Raw genomic sequence first — 20,420 nt, 5'->3', positions numbered from 1 at the left:
AAGAGAAGGACCGCTGAGGTTACAGAGACTGGAAAACCAGCACCCTGTCTGTGCAATCAAAACCAGTGCTCTGAGAGGTGCAGGGGTCAGCATGTCTGAGAAAGACCACACTGAGTTTCTCTGCAGGAAGTAAGTGGAGCTTGGGGACAGGAAGGGAGAACGGCGTGAGGGGGAAAATCAGTGAGTGAGTGAGAACCGCTCAGTGGTCTATTTCCTTCAATCTGCCTTTGCTAGTAGGAAGATGACTGAAATTCATCCGTGTTTCATCTGCACAAACACACCCACTCCCTTCTCAGCCCCTCATGGATCCCTCATAACCTCTGGGCTCTGAATTAGTTATGGGCAAGCTAAGAAAACTTACAACTGCATTATGTATTTCAAAGTACACACAGACCTCCTTCCCACACCACCACCATCACTACACACACACTGGATACAGACATTGAGAGAGCAAAAATTAATCTTTGATGCATTTATTTTGCAAGGAAGCCAGAAAAGAAAACTGTCAGGGTGTTTAATTATGAATTTGGAAAGTCCAAAGGTGTCTGCTCAGCTCTGGGGGAGGGTGTCTGTGAAGAAACATAGGAAGAAATTCTCTTAACCTGGCATTCACATTAAGTTGTTGACAACCGGAGGGGAAGGGCAGAGTCCACAGTTTTGGGTGGACCAAGATGGTGAGTGGTGATCAGTGAGACTTGGGGAAGAGGCAAATGCCATCTGAAGCTCAGGAGACACATCTATACTAGAGAAATGGGGAGAACTCTCCAGAGTTCTTGGTTCTCTCAAGAAATGAACATCCATCCTCTCAGGGAAAGAATTGAGCTAAGGCTTTGCTTTATAAAGTATTTCTGATAAAAGCCACACAGAAATCTAGGAAGACTTCAAACAGATATAAAACAACCAGACATGCAGAATGTGAATTAGAATGGGAGTGGTGATGAGAAAAAAATATAGGTTAATGTTATATGAATAAGTTAATTATTAGATATCTGCACAGCCAACAGTAATTAGGTTTAGGAAAGAAAAACAATTAGAAAGTACTCTTAAGAGTCACCACCTTTTTGGTCTAGAGGGTAACTGTGCTCTGATCCATCAGCTTCCTTTCAATCAGCAGCTGAAATCCTGATTTTAGTTAATGGGAGATTTTGTGTATAATGAATAAATTACCTTTGTTGTATGGCCAATGTAATCAGCTTCAGCTTGGCTGAGACTGCTTTTCAGCCAAAAAAGCCAGATAAACGCTGCTGCTGTGCCTCTGGTACAAATGGTATTTGCAAAATCTTTTACAGCCACCTTCAACTCTTTTGGCTTGGCAGATCCCAAACATCTAGTGCCTGCCAAATCTCCTGCTTTGTAAAAAACTAGTTTATTGGGATGGATTTTATAAAGAGGTGAATAGGGAAGGGGTGGGAGAAGGAAGCATTCAGTAAGGAAGTGAACATTCCTTACTGAGGTGAGAACACAGACTGAAGAATGATACCACACGAGAAATGTCACCTTAAGGCAGGAGACTTTCAGTGTCATGACATGCAAGCCAAGAATGCTCTTTCAAGGTATTTGAGCATCAAGACAAGGATAGGAAAGCAAAAACCAAGTGCATGCTGTTCTTTTGGGAGTCAAATATGTTCGCAGCTGGGCTTCTCATGTGGCTCTGGTGGTGAAAACCTGCCTGCCAATGCAGGAGACGTAAGAGACGCAGGTCTGATCCCTGGATCAGGGAGACACAGCACAGAGAAGGGCAGAGCCACCCACTCCAGTATTCTTGCCTGGAGAATCCCATGGACAGAGGAGCCTGGCGGTGAAAGCGACGTAGCACACGTGCACATGTTCACAACTAATTCTACCCTATGAAGGATGCTCTGGGTGGACTGCAGCTCTGGGGCTGCAGGTGGGCAGTGACCAGGGAAGACTTCCAGGATGGAGCAGTACTACAGAAGAGTCTGAAGGTGAGCGACTTTAGATAGGTCATGAGGGTGCTTGGGCACATGCAGAGCCTCAGGGGAACCCGTGGACGTGAACTTGTGGAGTTGGAGCGTGTGGAGCTTGGGACAGAGGGGACGGATAGCTGAAACCAAATCAGGGTGCAGATGGAACCATGAGGCTGGAGGAACACTCAGGCCACTTGCTGAGTGGGCAATATTGGCCAGAAGCAAAACTTACTGTATTGAAGAAGGAAACAATCAGGGTCAAATGGTGGAAATAAATGTAAAATAATGTGTGAAGTCACGGAATTCAGGGGAAGGAGTAAGTGTTGTGAGATCTTTTATGGGAACAGATAAAACAGGCAGCGGGGAAGTACAGATGGTGTGTTCTCGACCCCACAGGGAGGGGCTGAGGTGAGCACACACCACCCCTGGTTAAGGACCCCCCTCAGGGGATCGTAAGGAAGGTTACAGTACAACACTACGTGAGCAAGCAGAGGAAACAGTAGAGGTGGAGAGCAACCTTGTACGGAGATTGTGTGCACTCTTGTGCCCCCAAAATGAGGCACTGAAAGGTTAAACTGAACCTAAATATGAGCAAGTTTGTATAGCCCTGTTTCTCTTGCTGACTTTGGTAAAAAAAAAAAAAAAAAAAAGAAAGCCATGGAGTTGTATATCTTTGCCCTCTCAACATCCTTACTGGCAGGAACTGGGAAATGACAAAAACCAGTGCACTCCAAGCCCTGTGTGAGCTGCCGGACAATCTGGGACTTCGGCATATGGAGGAGAAGGGCGCTGGGGGCTCTCGCTGCTGTTTTAGTCCGAAGCACTGGTCCATCCAGAGCAACGGGAACAAAAACAAACAGACAAACAACAACAACAAAAAAAACCCTGCAGATCCATGGCAGTTTTACAAAGACAAGAATCTGAGGAGCTTTCCTGAGGTTCCTCTGGGCAGCAGGCCATCACCTAACTGGTCAAGGTGTGAGTGACAGACAGCATCAGCTTCTCAAAGTGACTTCATTGTTTGCTTCCTTCCATGGTGTATACACTAACTCTGGGTAAGTGATTTATCTTATTTCTTTGGGGGAAAAGATGCCTGATCTGAAGAACACTAATTGCTAAAGCTGAAGATGAAAAGGAAGAAAGTATGAAAAGGTCCAAGAAGTAGTCAAATTAAGTTAAAAAAACAGAGGCTTTGATAAACTGATAAATGTTGCTAACTGTATGCTATTGTGGTAGTTTCTTAACTGTTGTGGTTCAGTCACTCGGTGGTGTCTGACTCTTTGCAACCCCATGGACTGCAGCACGCCAGGCTTCCCTGTTCTCGACTATCTCCCAGAGTTTACTCAAGCTCATGTCCACTGACTCGGTGATGCCATCCAACCATCTCATCCTCTGTTGCCCCCTTCTCCTCCTGCCCTCAATTTTCCCCAGCATAAGGGTCTTTTCCAATGAGTTGGCTCTTTGCATCAGGTGACCAAAGTATTGTAGCTTCAGCATCAGTTCTTCTGATAAATATTCAGGGTTGATTTCCTTTAGAATTGACTGGCTTGATCTCCTTGTTGTCCAAGTGACTCTCAAAAGTTTTCTCCAATACCACAAATTGAAAGCATCAATTCTTTGGCTCTCAGCTTTCTTTATGGTCCAACTCTCACATCCACACATGACTACTGGAAAAACCATAGCTTGGACTATATGAATCTCGGTCAGCAAAGTGATGTCTCTGCTTTTTCGTAATTATGGAATTAGAAAGTTACCAGGTGTTTTTCTTTGGCACATAGAGGGTCATCTCAGGATTCTAATGGTACATTATTTCATTCACTTAGAAGCATTTGTGAAGTGATACCAAGTCACTCAGTTTAGAGTTGCAGTGATTAAAGTTTGCTACTAGCTCAATAACTGGAGCAGCAGCAACAACTAAAAACTCCTGAGGAGGCAGGCATTAGACTGTATACAGAGGCAGAAAAGTCGCAGAATGGCAGACTGGCAGGGATCCTGGTGATCACCTGAGCCAGGATCAATACCTTTGTTTTATAGATAAGACCACTGACACTCCTAGAGGCTAAGCGACTTGCCTAAGATTATCCAACCAGTTAGCAACACAGACTAATGTCTAAATTTACTACGAACAGAACAATAATATGATGACCTAAGGAAAAGATTTTTTAAAATTAATTAACCAATTTATTTATTTATTTTTTGGGGGATAATTACTTTAAACTATTGTATTGGTTTTGCCATACGTTGACATGAATCCGCCACAAGTGTACATGTGTTCCCCATCCTGAACTCCCTGGAAAAGAATTTTTTTACAGATTCTTTCTCATTGTTAGCTAGGGGTGAAATGATCTAATTGGAAAAAGTCAATGAAAGTTTAACTCTTACCATGCTTTCCAGACCTCAAGCTGAAGTCCTGGGGAGTCCTCAGCATTTGATAAAAATGTTACTTCAGAAGTGATCCCTATACCTATCTTACTTTGGGGTGCACATTCATGCCTTGTCACTGGACTGGAGTGACTGGTGAACAAGACCCAGAAGGACATGCCCATGTCAGTCAACTGTGGCCAGCCCACTCAGCCTACCTGACACTTTGGTTTTTCTTTCGGAACACACTTGGTCTCTGCATTTAAAGGCAGAATTGCCCTGAAACAGCCATCATTTCTTTAAAGAACAAAGATGTTTTAGATACAAGGTATTCTTTTCAGTTCTCTTAAAGGATCTACAGCAGTGAATAAATGATGAGTAAATACTTATTTTCCCATACAGCACAGAGGAAGTTCAGACTCAGCTAGGAAACTTATGGTGAATAACTGAACAAACGGGACTCTGAAATGCTCTCTTATGTATATGATAATTCATCCTTGTCACCCATGAGTACCAGTTTTAAACAAGATCTGATAAAGGATCCATATTCAAAAACTTCAAATAGTGAACAAGGGTAGAATGTATACCATATAAGAAAATAGGGAGAGAGAAAAACCTACCTTATCTTTCTAGGTTTTATTTTTATTTCATCATATTTTATTCTTTAGGCCACAAGCTAATCAGAACAACAAGTTTTGCCGGGAGACGAAGAGGTTTTGGTTACACTGTGTCTGAGATGCAGCCACATGAAGAGGGACACAGGCCAAACCACACAGGCGAAGCGCGGGCCTGAAGACCAGGAGCAAGGCCAGGCGCACAGGGCGGGCACGAGGTCTCAGAGACCAGACAGTGAGAGAGCAGAGAGGCCCTGGATACCTGCTCAGTCACCAAATGATGGGCACTGTGCAGACGAAGCAGCAGAAGGGTGAAACGCCAATGTGGGAGTGATACAAAGAGGAGGGGCCAGCGCTTTAGGGGAGCAGCCACTGGTGGAAAGTATGGGGGAGAACCCAGGGTAAGGGCCAAAGCTGAGGGTGGTGTTAGGGGAGGAGGAGGAGGTCCAGGACCTACAGGGCCAGGGAGGTTCGAGAAGGGAAGGTGCACCAGCAGAGAAGCAGGATTTAGGGCTAAACGCTGTAGAAAAGGGCCAGTAACAAGAAAAAGGTCACCGAATTGTTAAGAAATCACTGGTGATTTTCAAAAAAGTCTCTTAGCTTATGCTGCTATAACAAAGTACCATAGACAAGCTTAAATGACAGAAATCTATTTTTTCATAGTTTTAGACTTCGGTTGGTAGTCCAAAATTGAGGTGCCAGCATGGCTGGTTCCCAGTGAGGGCTCTCGTCCTGGCCTGCAGATGGCTGCCTTCCCCCTGCACCCTCACATGGCAGGCCAAGAGCAGGAGAGCAAGCGAGCTCTCTGGGCTCACTAATCCTATCGTGTGACCCCCAACTTCGTGACCTTGACTCAACTAAATCCCACCTCCAAACACTATCACATCGAGGGTTTCATCACACGAACTGGAGGGGGGCGGTGTGTGGCACAATTCAGTTCATAGCAAGAGGAATTTTGGCAAACCACTGGGGTCAGAAGCCAGACAGCTGTGGGCTAACAAGCAAACGGGAAATGAAGCAGAAATCATGGACTACTCAGAGTTGGCAGTGGAAGGTTGATGTTATAAGAGCAGCTTTTGGGAAAAGAAAATAATCTCCTTGGGAAACAATCTGCTTAGACATCTTTTTTTTTCCCCTCCCCCAGATGCAAAGTGAGCTACTGACATATTTTTCTATTTTACCCATCTCATTATATAATCCCCCCAACTCAGATGAGCATTAAAACAAAGCCACTCAAAACATACAGTTAAGTGAAAAAGCACCTATTACAAAAGAGTGTGTGCTATGTGATCCAATTTGTTTAAGATATTCATGAGTAAGGATTTTTAGAAGGCCATAAATACCAACTGTTTATTCCAAGCAGATGAGATTTAGGATGCATTAGGCAGGGTTCAGTTAGGAAAACATACACTTTTGGATGTTTCAAGCAGGACTTAATTTAGGCAGTTTTGTGCTTACAGAACTATTGGAAGGACCAGAGAAGAGAAGGGAGGGTGGAGGGCACCCTCTGTCAGCCTTGCGTCAGAGCTGCGATGGAGAGACTGCTGTTGCCCCACTCCTGCCCACCGCTCGGGCTCAGGCCGGTCAGCGCAGAGCCTCCACGCTCACCAAAGGCTGTATGTCGGCTGCCACCGCGACGGCCCCACCTTCTTTCTGCCTGCCAGAGGTAAGGGAGTTTGGGAGGCAGTCCCCAGGGTCAGTCGTCTTTGATTTGGGGGGGGGGGACTAGAGAGAAGGCGTGGGAATGAAACCAGGCACCGGGCAACATGCACCGTAACCTACTGTCTTGGGCTCCTTGACAACCAAACGCATCCTCTTACACATATACATTCCCAAATGGCTATAACAATACCGTCAAGCTTCTGTAACTATCCCTAGTTCGACCGTGTTAATAAATGTACTCCCCTTCTTATCAGAATGGGAGACCCAAAGTCCCATGTATATCCATTGCTGGGTGAGCTTTCCTCTTCTAGTTTAACAGCAAATTCACCCAGGAATCATGTAGCCTAACTATTAAATGCTATGTTTTACCAATACCAACTCACCTTATATAGTGGGAGAAAACAAGAAAGGAAAAAGGAAACTGCATCTATACATAAACAAGCAAGAAATTATGCAGTCGAGTCATCCTTTTTGCAACTATTTATGAAACTATAATTAATAACTTTTGTCTTCCATTAGGAAATTCCTATTCCCTTGGTGTTTGGTGGTTAGAGCTCTTAACCTAGTGCAGTAATTAGAAATGTTTATTCCTGAGGGGTCTGGCCCTAGGTGGACTGACCTGTACTGTGATCCTCTAATTTACTAACTTGTATCACTGGACAACATCCAGGAGGGATGCCAGGGAATCCCATGAGTTTCAGACACAGTCCTGCCGCCTCATGGTACAGCTACAGTCCAGTTTCCCCTGGAGAGTTGGGATTCCGCCAGTACAGTAACCCCCTTCACTGCCTGTTGGTTCAGTGACATGAGATGTCCCAAGGGCTAAGTGGCAGCAATGGAATCACTGCCGTGTTTGCCACTACATTGTTCCCTTGGAATGAAACTTCTAAAACTAGCATAGCTCAAAGTCACCAAGAGGGGAAGCAACAATTTTTAAAGTGGGCTTTTAGGTATAAGAATGAGAGGAGCCACTTGTATTTCCACTTCTTGGTTCCTGAAGCCAGAAAAACAGGACCATGTACTGTTGCTAGTTGGGAGCATTTACCACATGTACAGGGGTTTTAAAAATGTTACCACGTGGATGGGGTACAACGGTAGACTAGGTCCACTATGAGATTTATTCATGATGCCACTTGTCACCTGATCCACTATGGACTGAATTATGTGTTACTGTCCGTTGTTACTACCACCCCAATTCTATGTTGCAGTGCTAACCTTCAAAGTCATGGTATCTGGAGATGGGACCTTTGAGATATAATTAGATCTAATGGGATCCCTCATGATGGGACTTGTACCCTTATGAAATAACAGAGCTTGCCTTTTCCCTCTCTCCCTGCCATGTGAGGACACAGTGAGAAGGAAGCCTTCAGGAGGACAGGAAGACAGCACTCAGTGAAGAAATGAATTGATTGGCACTTTGACTTTGGACTTTCCAGATTCCAGAACCGTGGGAAGTAAATTCCTATTGTTTAAGCCACCGGTCTTCAGTATTTTGTTACAGCAGGCTCAGCTGACTAATGTATATTCATCAATCTTCATCCAGACCAGGAGACTACAGGTATTTTTGGATCCCAGGGGCTAACATCTGCTCAGAGCCAATAATTAGCCCAGAATGTGGGTATCTCTTTTTCCTACTGTACAGTCTCTCCTGTAAAGTGGGTAAAAAGAAGACTGACTGTACCCACTTGTGACAGGATTGTAAACATCTTCATTTAAAGAGTTCTGGGTCTGTGAAGGAGGCCTGGTAAGGGGACTGGATAAGAGGTCATATATTATAGTGGGAGGTCAAGTCCTTGTTCACCAGACAGATCAGAGATTTTTTGATTACAAAGGTCAAGTAAAACTTTAGTATGCTGCCCATTTATATCAAAGCTAAAGACTCCATGATCAATTCTACATTATCAAAAATCTCTATGGGTCAAATAATTTTGATTACTACTGTAGCCCTGTTGACAAGTACAGTAGCCATGCCCACACTGACTCCAGTAGTGAAGTGGCATCAAAAACCCCATTTTAATGACGTTATTCCTGATCCCCATGGCCTCTGGACTATGTTACACTAGGAAGTTCTGGCATTTCAACATCATCTAATGTAGTCCTCCAATGAATCTAGTTTTATTTAATCAAACTGCTAAAGCTAACATACTAAATCCAGAATCTCTAATAGGAACAGTGATATCAATAACTCATCATCAATCCAACACTATATTCTTATTTCCCTGGTCTAGGACACTTCGGTCCTAATCCTACACATACTCTTCTCAAGTTCCTGTGACTATAAATGAACACAATCTTACTTGTATCTTCCAAGGTTGGAGTTTCTGCTTATCCCCCGGGGCATGATTGACTTTAGCTACTTTTGGGCCTAAAGATAAAGAAGAAGGGAGTAGCAGTGAGGTATGACTATGTCTGGTACCCTCTACCTGGGTTCAGCCTGCTACAGAGGCTCCAGGCAAAGAAGGACTAACTTGATCAGACAGGGAGGGAGACTGCTTCTGCAGGAGGGGAAACTCAGTGAAGTTTGCAGGCTCTAGGTATCTTGATTTATTTGAATCTATCCAATGTCTCCATTCAAATTCTCACCATTCCATCTCTTCCTATCAGTGCTTAATCTTTAACCTAAGAGATCTGATGTGGCTCTGAATTCCACTTACATGGGAATTCAGCGACCTGCAGTGTCTGATTCTTGACTACATTAGCTCTGAGGCTATACAAGGTGGGAAAGTCTCCCAGGGCAGTCACAGAAGGTCCCTAGTTCTCTGATTGTGACTGGAGATAAATATTTTAAACTATGAAACTGTTACATCTTTTCTCTTACGCAATTCAGTACGGCTTCCACATGGATACATCATAAACCATTCCCTGATTAATGATTTTTCAGCTCTTCCAATAAATTCCTAACTCAGGCCTAGACTGAAGTGACAAGAAAGTCTCAAAGGCACCAGGATCGTACCAGATTAGCATGACAATTCTCTACACCCTGGATACACCAGAGAGTCCAAGGCGTTGGGCACCTCTGCACTGGGTCGACTATAGCATCTTTGGAGTTGAGTGGTGGTGGTCAGGGAGGTGCCTTAGCCACTAGAGCTCACAGGACAACAAGAGCCTTGTCTTACTGGCCCACGTGTCTGCTCATCTTCCAGCCATGCAGGGAGTCCCCTCCTCAAGGAGGACTAGCTCATTTACATAATGAAAACTGGCAGAATTTAATGCGACATCTGTACAGATGCAATCTTCCTTTAAATAAAAGGGTATTTTGATACAAAACAGTTTGGCCATTAAATTCAATCTAAACATCGTGAAATTGAGTTTTCCAGGTGACATGTGATGCATTTTTTTCACAACTCACTAAGCTCATTTGCCTTCATCTCAAGATTTTAAAAGAGCAACATGTTTTTAATGGAAATTATGAATTTGCCAATGTACTCCGTCAGCCTCCTTTAAGTCTGCTATAATCATTTCTTTGGGCTGAAATTCTCTGTTCTTCTAACCTACAATCTCTGAAGACCAGGATACAATTTAAAGGCCTTGAGGTTCTAAACTGGAATATGAGATGTACTGTGTGGCTCCAATTAACAGCAAATTTTTCCACAACTTTGCCCTAAAACAGAGGCCCCCCAGTACCCTCCTCAAGCAGCTCCATCATTACTGTGACTCTCAGAGCTCGGACAAAACACTTCCAAAGTGTCTTCTGACCCAGGACTTAGAGGCAGAGTTTAGAGAAGCTGCCTTTAAAACTGCCTTCATCGTGGCCTGTAAAAACAGAGAACAAAGCACTCCTCTCCATAAAAGCAGATGCCAACCATTTGTTTCCCTCAGGTTATTCTCCGAGCATGGGCAGGAAGATGGAAGTCCTTATCCTTGGCTCAGTAGGTCACCTGAAGCAAATCCTTCTCAAAAACGGGCAGACACAGCAACTAAGTGTTTTGTGCAGGAGACTTTGGGGCCAACTGATTGATGAGCAAGTAAGGCAGAAACCCCAACCATCACTTTTATGAAAGAAAACTGAATAAAGGCAGAGATGTTGAGGGTTCTAACTCTACCTCTCCCCTTTGCTAAGCGTAACTTAGAAGTAGTTGCTTAACATTTTTAAGCCCCAGGGTTTTCACCAATCAAGTGATGGATCGAATCTTGCTCCGGCCCTCAGGAGTTTGTATGACACTATGCCAACATTGGCAAGTCAACTGAGCTCAAAAAAATTTTAGATTATCTAGAAGCATATGCTATTTTCTTGGGCTTCAGAATCACTGCACTGCAGATGATGACAGCAGCCATGAAATTAAAAGATTTGCTCCTTGGAAAAAGATTTGCTCCTAGGACAAACCTAGACAGTGTATTAAAAACAGAGATATCACTTTGCTGACAAAGGTCCATATTGTCAAAGCGATGGTGTTTCTAGTAGTCACGTACAGATGTTGAGAGTTGGACCATAAAGAAGGCTGAGCGCCAAAGAATTGATACTTTCAAACTGTGGTGCTGGAGAAGACTCTTGAGAGTCCTTTGGACAGCCAGAGATCAAACCAGTTCAATCCTAAAAGAAATTAATCCTGAATTAATTCAGCATCAACTGAAGCTGATGCTTAAGCTGAAGCTCCAATACTTCGGCCACCTGATGTGAAGAGCCAACTTACTGAAAAAGACTGCTAATGGGGAAGACTGAGGGCAGGAAGAGAAGGGGGCGAGAGAGGACGAGATGGTTCGAAGGTATCACTGAATCACAGAGTTAGAACAAAATCCAAGAGAAAGTGAAGGACAGGGAAGCCTGGCGTGCTGCAGTCCGTGGGGTCACAAAGAGTTGGATACGACCCACTCCAGTACTCTTGCCTGGAAAATCCCATGGACTGAGGAGCCTGGTGGGCTGCAGTCCACGGGGTCGCTAAGAGTCGGATATGACTGAGTGACTTCACTTTCACTTTTCACTGTCATGCATTGGAGAAGGAAATGGCAACCCAATCCAGTGTTCTTCCCTGGAGAATCCCAGGGACGGGGGAGCCTGGTAGGCTGCTGTCTATGGGGTCGCACAGAGTCAGACACGACTGAAGCGACTTAGCAGCAGTAGAAGCAGTGACTGAACAACAACAAAGAAGCATATGTAACAGTTAGTTAAAATCAACATTCATAAATCTCTCAAAATCCCCAAGGGAGATAGAGGGGGTTGCATTTAGAACCTGTTAATAAAGCATCTCACTCAACTTCTTCTTATCAGTCAACTGAACATTACAACTCCTACCCTGTCTACCTTTCAGGATTACCATGAAGATCAAAGTCAAAATGGAATAATGGAGGCGAAAGCACACAGTTGACAGAGTAGACAAAATACTTATCAACTGTAAAAATATTAGTTATAAATAAAACACTGTTGTAACTCATAGAAAGTGTCAAAGTCGCTCAGTCATGTCCAACTCTTTGTGACCCCATGGACTATACAGTCCATGGAATTCTCCAGGCCAGAATACTGGAGTGGGTAGCCTTTCCCTTCTCCAGGGGAATCTTCCCAACCCAGGAGTTGAACCCAGGTCTCCCTCATTGCAGGCACATTCTTTACCAGCTGAGCCACAAGGGAAGCCCGTAATTCACAGGGTGCCTTCAAGTGTAAAACACAGGTTACCACCCAGAGGGGCAGAGAGAGAGCCGTGACTTGGAGCCGACTACCTGATGGTGGAGCCTTGCAAACGATCTATCTTCTTATTGAGCTCAGCGATGACACTGTGCAGTTCTGTGATGCGTTCCTCATACCGAAGCGTGGTTCGCTCCTGGACGTCCTCATGCTCTCTCATGAGATGGGACTGCTCACACTGGGATCAAGAGAACAAGACAGAAGTGCCAATGAATTGACATACCTAATAGCAAGAGAGTCTAAGTCTTACGGCCTCAAACCATCACAACCTCGACATGGAGTATGCCCCAAATAAACATATACCTGCTCGTTGGCCCAGAAGACACATCAACAGCTGAACTTCACAAAGTCCCTGATGGCCACTCAAGTCTCTACTTTTTTAGCTCTACATTTCCAGGTGGCTCTAGTGGTAAAGAACCCATTTGCCAATGCAGGAGAAAAGAGATGTAGGTTCAATTCCTGCATTAGGAAGATCCCCTGGGAGAGGAAATGGCAACCCAGGCCAGTATTCTTGCTTGGAAAACCCCACGGACAGAGGAGCCTCGTGAGCTACAGTCCAGGGCGTCGCAGGGAGTCGGACACGAGCGAGTGAGCACAGCGCACAGCTCTCGTCCGCTCGTCGGGTGAAGGTCCCTCTGCCGCTGTCCGCAGCCTCTGTGGCACATTCACATCCTCTGCTTCTCTCCAGCTGCAAGGCAGGCAGAAGCTGCACTCAATATGCCAGCAAATTTGGAAAACTCAGCAGTGGCCACAGGATTGGAAAAGGTCCGTTTTCATTCCAGTCCCAAAGAAGGGCAATGCCAAAGAATGCTCAAACTACCGCACAATTGCACTCATCTCACACGCTAGCAAAGTAATGCTCAAAATTCTCCAAGTCAGGCTTCAACAATACGTGAACCATGAACTTCCAGATGTTCAAGCTGGATTTAGAAAAGGCAGAGGAACTAGAGATCAAATTACTAATGTCCGTTCGATCATAGAAAAAGCAAGAGAATTCCAGAAAAAACATCTACTTCTGCTTTATTGACTACACCAAAGCCTCTGACTGTGTAGATCACAAGAAACTGTGGAAAATTCTTCAAGAGGTGGAATTCCCAGACCACCTTACCTGCCTCCTGAGAAATCTGTATGCAGGTCAAGAAGCAACAGTTAGAACTGGACATTGAACAACAGACTGGTTCCAAATTGGGAAAGGAGTACATCAAGGCTGTATATTGTCACCCTGCTTTGACTTATATGCAGAGTACATCATGAGAAATGCTGGGCTGGAAGAAGCACAAGCTGGAATCAAGATTGCCGGGAGAAATATCAATAACCTCAGATAAGCAGATAACACCACCCTTATGGCAGAAAGTGAAGAGGAACAAAAGAGCTTCTTGATGAAACTGAGAGAGGAGAGTGAAAAAGCTGGCTTAAAACTCAATATTAAAAAAACGAAGATCATGGCATCCTGTCCCATCACTTCATGGCAAATAGATGGAGAAACAATGGAACCAGTGACAGACTTTATTTTTGTGGGCTCCAACATCACTGCAGATGGTTACTGCAGCCATGAAATTAAAAGATGCTTGCTCCTTGGAAGAAAAGTTATGACCAACCTAGACAGCATATTAAAAAGCAGAGACATTACTTTGCCAACAAAGTTCCATCTAGTCAAAGCTATGGTTTTTCCAGTGGTCATGTATGGATGTGAGAGTTGGACTGTAAAGAAAGCTGAGCACCGAAGAATTGGTGCTTTTAAACTATGGTGTTGGAGAAGACTCTTGAGAGTCCCTTGGACTGCAAGGAGATCAAACCAGTCCATCCTAAAGGAAATCAGTCCTGAATATTCATTGGAAGGACTGATGCTGAAGCTGAAAGTCCAATACTTTGGCCACCTGATGTGAAGAACCGACTCATTGGAAAAGACCCTGATGCTGGGAAAGATTGAAGGCAGGAGGAGAAGGGGACAACAGAGGATGAGATTGTTGGATGGGATCACCAACTTGATGGACATGAGATTGAGCAAGCTCTGGGAGTTGGTGATGGACAGGGAAGTCTGGTGTGCTGCAGTCCACGAGGTTACAAAGAAACAGACACCACTGAGCAACTGAACTGAACCTTCTTTTCGAAATCTGAACCTTGAGTGAACGGATTGAAGGTCGCATGTGGTCAACTCACTTGACTGAGGGTCCTGGGGAGACTGTGCGTCCATTCCCGCTACCTCTATTCTAGAGCTTTCTTGCCACGTTCTGTACTGCTGCTCAGTTTTTCTTTTACCAATTCACTCCTTTTTGCTGTAGTTTGGTAGGATACGCTTCAGCCACTTTCAATCCTAGATTCTATGACGCCATTTCTTATCTGGCTGGCTATTTGCAGACAGTGCCTTCCAGTATCCTTTCTTACCAGACTATAAACTCCGGGAAGGCAGGGTCTGGGTGTTGTCATGACTTAGCCCTCGCACTGGCACACAGCCTGGCTTCACTGTGGGTGACCTAGAAGGGCGATGGGATGGATAAATCACTGTGTATCAGGAAGCCGAGGAGCTTCCCTTGCTCAGCAGTTGATGGATTAAGCAGCAGCAGATGCTATAAAAACGTTTTTGCATCTCAAGTTTAAATCCTAAAGAACCTGTTCATCTTTTTCACTTGTCTCCTTCCTCCTCAACCCCCCATCAGTCACTGTGCATTTAATCTCATTTACATGACAATAAAACACTAGCCAGTGACAGAACAAGGAGTCCCACTTCTGAACAAGGAGCCCCTGTCTACTGCATTCAGCCCTGATTAATTTCCTGCCCAGCAGAGGAATTTTAATTTCATTTTTGGCAAGGTTTTCGTAACGCCAAGAGTCACATGTACTTGCCAGTTTTGCACTTTCAGGGCTGGTGGCAGGAGGGCAAGGGTAAGACTTCTTACCTTCTACCTCCAATGTCCTCTGCTCGCCATAAATCTGCCAGGCTCCCAAAGGGTGTAACCCAGAAGCTACTGGGCAGGAACACAAAGCCTTTAGAAACAGACAGGATGCTACAAAAGCCCAAGTCAATACTGAAACAGAAGTACTCAGCAAAGTATGATAAACACGCTGGCAGAAACCATGGCAGGGGCCACCCCTATGAACAACAGCGTGACCTCAGTCACACTATGTAGTAACCTCCTGGGTGCCACTCAGTGCTCCAGAAGTAAGGCTGGAGGCAACAAGGTTGAGGAACCCGCACTGCGGGCGTTAGGGAGAAGGTGACTTTCAGAGAAATGGCGATGTGAACCCGAAACGTCTGATAACGTCTGCTCAAGGTCCAACACACAGGAAGTAAGTGGACTCCAGAGGCCAGGAGGAAGGACGAGTGGAAATCCCATTTCTATGGACGTTTTCCTAAACACAGCTGAGCCCTGAGACTCGTAAGAATACTCTCTCCATGAAGTTATGCCTTTCCATCCGTCATCCATGACCCATCACACTTTAAGAGGGACGACGGAGGTCCAAAGACATGACAGTGTCTCATAGACAGTAACTGTCAGTGAATGAAAAAGGTTCTCCTTTCTCTGGAACATACTAAAAGCAGAACACCATGCCTCTCCATTCCTGAAGAATATCTATGAGATTGTGACTGGTCTTTATTCCCATCTTCAAATCGTGTCTGTGAGTGTGTGTGCACACATGTACATGCCTGCATTGGCATGTGTGTGGTATGTACATACGGGTACGTATCTGACGCTCTCATGAGGGTCGCCAGTTCCCCATCTGACAATAATCATGACATAATGACCGGTCTGACCCAGAACTCATCGATGCCATGACTCATGCTTTGCCGTCTTGCCCTGCTCTGGGGTTTTCCACATTCAGTTCTCTAGGGCTGTAAGCTACTGTGAAATGCTTCCCCTTACAAACTCCACGAGCTCTCAACTCTCTGTTCAATTCCCCACTTATTCCTCCGCTTTCAGTCTCTACAGGTCAACAGGCCACCACCACTGCCACCAAAATGGACATGAAACTGCAAAATCCACTTAAAACTGAAGATGTGCAAGAAAAAGGCAGAGGATCAACTGATAACCGCTAAACCCACTGTGGGTGTCCCTGTTGACGGTCAGGAGCTACCTGAGAGGTGAGCTCCCAGACCGGGGCTGCCCAGCCTGTGGGGAGACCAGAGGGCTGGTGCCCAGACAGCAAGAGCAGCTGGTGTTACACCATCTCCGCCCCCGACCCCGCGTCTGACTGCGAAGTCCGCCCCGAGGGCATGAGCACAAACAAGACAGGGCAGGAAGCCCAGTGATTCAGCAGACCAGGATGTGCAGCTTAAAGAAGAGAAAAGATTCCTAACGTCTATTTGCAACTCAGAGGTTTGTTTGGGAGCAGAAACAAGAACATCATGGAGGAAAAAATTTCTCAGCTGAAGGCAAAGATATCTGGGTTACACTCCTATATTTTCCCATGTTTTTTTCAAAATGGTGGAAAGCCTCTATAATTTAATACTTCCTCAAAAATAATAGATATGTCTTGATTTTCTAAACTGTCTAAGACATCATGCTGGGTGCCATAGGGAGCATCACCGTGACGTCTGCCTTGAAACAAAGTGTGGTCACAGCTTCCGAGCAGATTTCTCTGCTGGTGAATAAAAAAGGGAAATAAGGGGAAAGGTGTGAGGAAGAAGCGATGGCAGGATGGTAGCCTACAGATTCTTTTCCCAGTGAAACGAGAATCTGGGAAATCATCATCAAAGCTCCTAGACTCTAGATGAATGAATGACTGAGAAGACAGAGCTCATAGTTGATGTTACAGAGCAACATCCCCTTGAGGCATCTGGTCAACCCACTTCACCCATTTTGTGCATACTTGCTATGCCCAGTCCAAGATATGTGGAGGTGCTGCTCTCCAAGCTTAGTGAAAAACAAACCCTTAAGCATTTCTAAGCTGCAGTGTGGGGGAAGAGTGGAGCAACTCCGACCAGGGCAATGGCACAGGGCAAAACAAGCTGTCACCTGCAGGAGCCAAAAGAGCTCAACAAAACATCCTCGTCAAACAGCTCCCATTAGGCTGCACAAGGCTAAGTCCAGGAATGGGGCGCTTTCGTGCAGGAAAAGTGGAAGATGGGTGGGTGGCACCCAGGACTGACAAAGGCATTCTGTGAGCGACCAGTGCCTTCCTGCCCTGGCGACCTCCCACACAAGCAGGACTGGCCTACTATAGCGAGGCCCAGTTCAAAAGTCACACTCCATATTGTTAGTGAGCCATGCCTCTCACTACCCTGAGTTTTCAAGAGTATTTTTTAAACCCAGGAGGTGATTTCGGCTTCTGTTAATCAGGGACACAGGGTAGGTCAAACTGTATACTGCAACTCCATGTAAGAGTCATGTATGGGGAGGTAGCCCAGTAAAGCCTCATTTAAGAAGGTAATATAACCATGACAACCAAATAGAAAAAAGGGAACGACTCCTATTACTACTTAACGGTTATGCACATTCTTAGATTTTAAGTTACAAATTTAAGTACATTACAGAAACTTCTAAAGAATGATGAAAAAAGTACCCACTTTTTTATAATCCATGAACACAATCCTTTTTCAAATAATGTTCATTTCCCCCAGTATTTTCTCATGTACGCGGGGCACCGCCAGGACCACGCAGGATGTGCGTCACAGAAGCATCAGTACCCCTGTGGCAGCCGGCAGGGACATCCACCAAGACTCTGTTCACCTCTATCCATGCGTGTGATAGAATTATACTTCTTCTCCCCCTTGAAGCTGGATAAGGCCATGTGACTTGTTTTGTCCAATGAGATATGAGTAAATATACACCTTTTTTGCCTACAAGCCTTTTGGTACTCCTGCAGGCTTTCCCATATTCCCTTCCCCTGGCCGTGGCTGCTGACAACGCTCCAGACAGTAGGGGCTATCAGCTCGGGAGGCTGGGTGAGGACCAAACTGCAGTTTCCTGCCAGTCCCAGCAAGCTCCCAAAAAGAAGCCAAAAACAAACCTTGGCTATTTTAAGCCACTGACAATTTGGTATTATGTGTTATCATTGCATATACTGATGATACAATCATTTTATAGATGAAAATGGAATAAATGCACAGGGACTGATTTATTTATTAAAACCCAGATAACAAACAATGCTCTGCAAAATCTTTTGATTCCTGAGTGTGCCATCAAGGAGCCCTTCAGAGGCTGCTGCAGCCAGTCTTCTCCCCTCTACCCCCTCCCAGCTCCTCGACCTGTGGGCACATCTCCTACCATTTACCTAAACGTGGCAGCAGAGACATCCCCCTTGGTCTCCCACCCTGAATCACCTCTTCTGGACTCCAGGAAACCTGATTATTATGCCTTACAACACCAGAGGGGAGCTAGGAAACCCACACAGCTTTCTCCTCAACCCCTGGGGACCACCAAAATAGAAAAGTAGAGACAAGGGGGTATAAAGCAGGGAATTGTAAATCCCTCCAGCTCCCACCAAGCCAGCTTTTGTTGCCAAAGTCAATTACTCAGCAACAACTCTCTGAACAGAATGCAATGGCGGCTTCTTCTAGCAAAACTTGCAAATGAGGGATTCCTTTCTCCTCCTTACTGTGCAGAAACATCTCACACAACTTCAGCAGACCAAAACAAAAAATGGTTTCAAACAACACACTGCGTTTTATTCTTCTGTTATTACAAAGAAGGACATTTGGGGGTTTCCAGCTATTTCTGACTGATCCAACAGCACTGCAGAGCAAGAAAGCCCAGGCTTGAACAATCTTGTCTGCCATGCATTTCTGGAGGTCAGTAGCATAAAGAACCTGGGTTTCTCCTGAAACCACAGACTTTCAGTTTGAAAGGCAAAGAAAAAAAAAAAAAGATTGGAATTAGAGAGGATGGAATGTTGCTTTTCCTGAATTTCATCTGGTGCTTACTACATCCCCTGAGATTTTTCTCTAGATTTCCACTCTTCTATGATGATGATGAAGCAAATTTAAAACCTATATAAATACTTGCCTCTAGCCACATAAATTTATGAAACTGTCTATATGCAAAAATGCTTAATACAGGCAAGCAATATTATCACAATCATCAAGAATAAAACCCTTTAGGCTCATTTTTGCAATCGGTACAACCCAGGGATAAAGCTGTGAGTCAGCCTTGAGACAGACTGGCCTGAGAACTTGAGCCCTTGTTGGAAAAATCCTGTGCCATGCAGTGATGCTAAGAAGCTTTATGGTTTTCTTAATGTTCTTTACTGGGTTTTATCTTACTCTGCAGAGGCCACTGATCTTTAATCATCATATTAGTCTCAGTCGTCAATCCTAAGGGTATTATAAACTCCATTCTTGAAAAATGCAAAGCTATCATTCATTTGTTAACCCTCTCTACCATCCTAGGAAGGGGGTTCACATCACACTGGATTGATGGCAAACAACACCACTCAGGATATTTCTATCCTCATTCAAAGTCCTTGCCCAGGTTCTCCTGAGGGGTGGGGTGGGGAACCAGGCCAACTAAACAAAGACACTCAGGACCAATGGCAACATCACTGACAAAACACAACAGCCAGAGCAGAGGACTGAATAGTATAAACCAGTAGGGAAGGGATGGGGGGACAGAGATCCTGGCAAGGAGAAGGCATCCAACTGACCTCTGTGAGGATCTTATATGGAGAAAAAGATGGAAGAAAACACTGTCTCCGTTACATTTAATGAAAACTACGTATGTTTTCTTCCTAAAAGCAGGCAGGAGAAAATTCAGAACACTTGCTTTCTAAAGAAAGAGAGCTCAGAAATAGAAGGTAGACGCTATTACTACTGACCAATTTTGAAGGGGCTCAGAAGCTTGCTTTATTATCTCCTTCTGTAGTGCTTTTTAAAAAAGGAGTTACTAAAAATAATTTTTGGCATACTAAATGCATAGAAAATATGCTGAAAGCATCAAACCAGTACTATATATGATCTTTGGCAGTTTCCTATGGGGCTGTCCCCAAGATGTTGTTTAATGTTGGTACACATGTATGAACATCTCTGAGCACCTGTTGGATTCGGGAGGGTAGATATATTTAAATAAATATGTGCCCTATTCCCTACTCTTCTTAAGATCCACAGGGCAGCCTGGGCATCTTAAAAAACAATACAGGATTAATGTGGCTATGTTGTTGTTGTTTAGTTGCTCAGTCATATCCGACTCTTTGCGACCCCACGGACTGTAGCCTGCCAGGCTCCCTGTCCGTGGGGACTCTCCAGGCAAGAACACTGAAGTGGGTTGCCATTTCCTTCTCCAGGAGATCTTCCCAGCTCAGGGA

At 44.8% G+C, this 20,420-nt stretch overlaps 1 protein-coding gene across 7 annotated transcripts in view; it reads right to left on the bottom strand.

Moving 5' to 3' along the window:
• The window catches only part of MCC (MCC regulator of WNT signaling pathway), a 500,790-nt gene that overhangs the window by 93,847 nt on the left and 386,523 nt on the right, over positions 1-20,420 (bottom strand). For all 7 annotated transcript variants that reach the window (XM_043470593.1, XM_043470597.1, XM_043470599.1 and 4 more), the window contains one exon: positions 12,218-12,360. In XM_043470593.1, the coding sequence (XP_043326528.1) occupies positions 12,218-12,360 (143 nt within the window). The remainder of the gene's footprint in view (positions 1-12,217; positions 12,361-20,420) is intronic.

Source organism: Cervus canadensis, chromosome 6 (genome assembly GCF_019320065.1).
Source record: "Cervus canadensis isolate Bull #8, Minnesota chromosome 6, ASM1932006v1, whole genome shotgun sequence".
NCBI classification, from domain to species: Eukaryota; Metazoa; Chordata; class Mammalia; order Artiodactyla; family Cervidae; genus Cervus; species Cervus canadensis.
The sequence above is the reverse complement of the archived record's forward strand: the minus strand, read 5'-3'. Positions and strand labels throughout refer to the sequence as shown.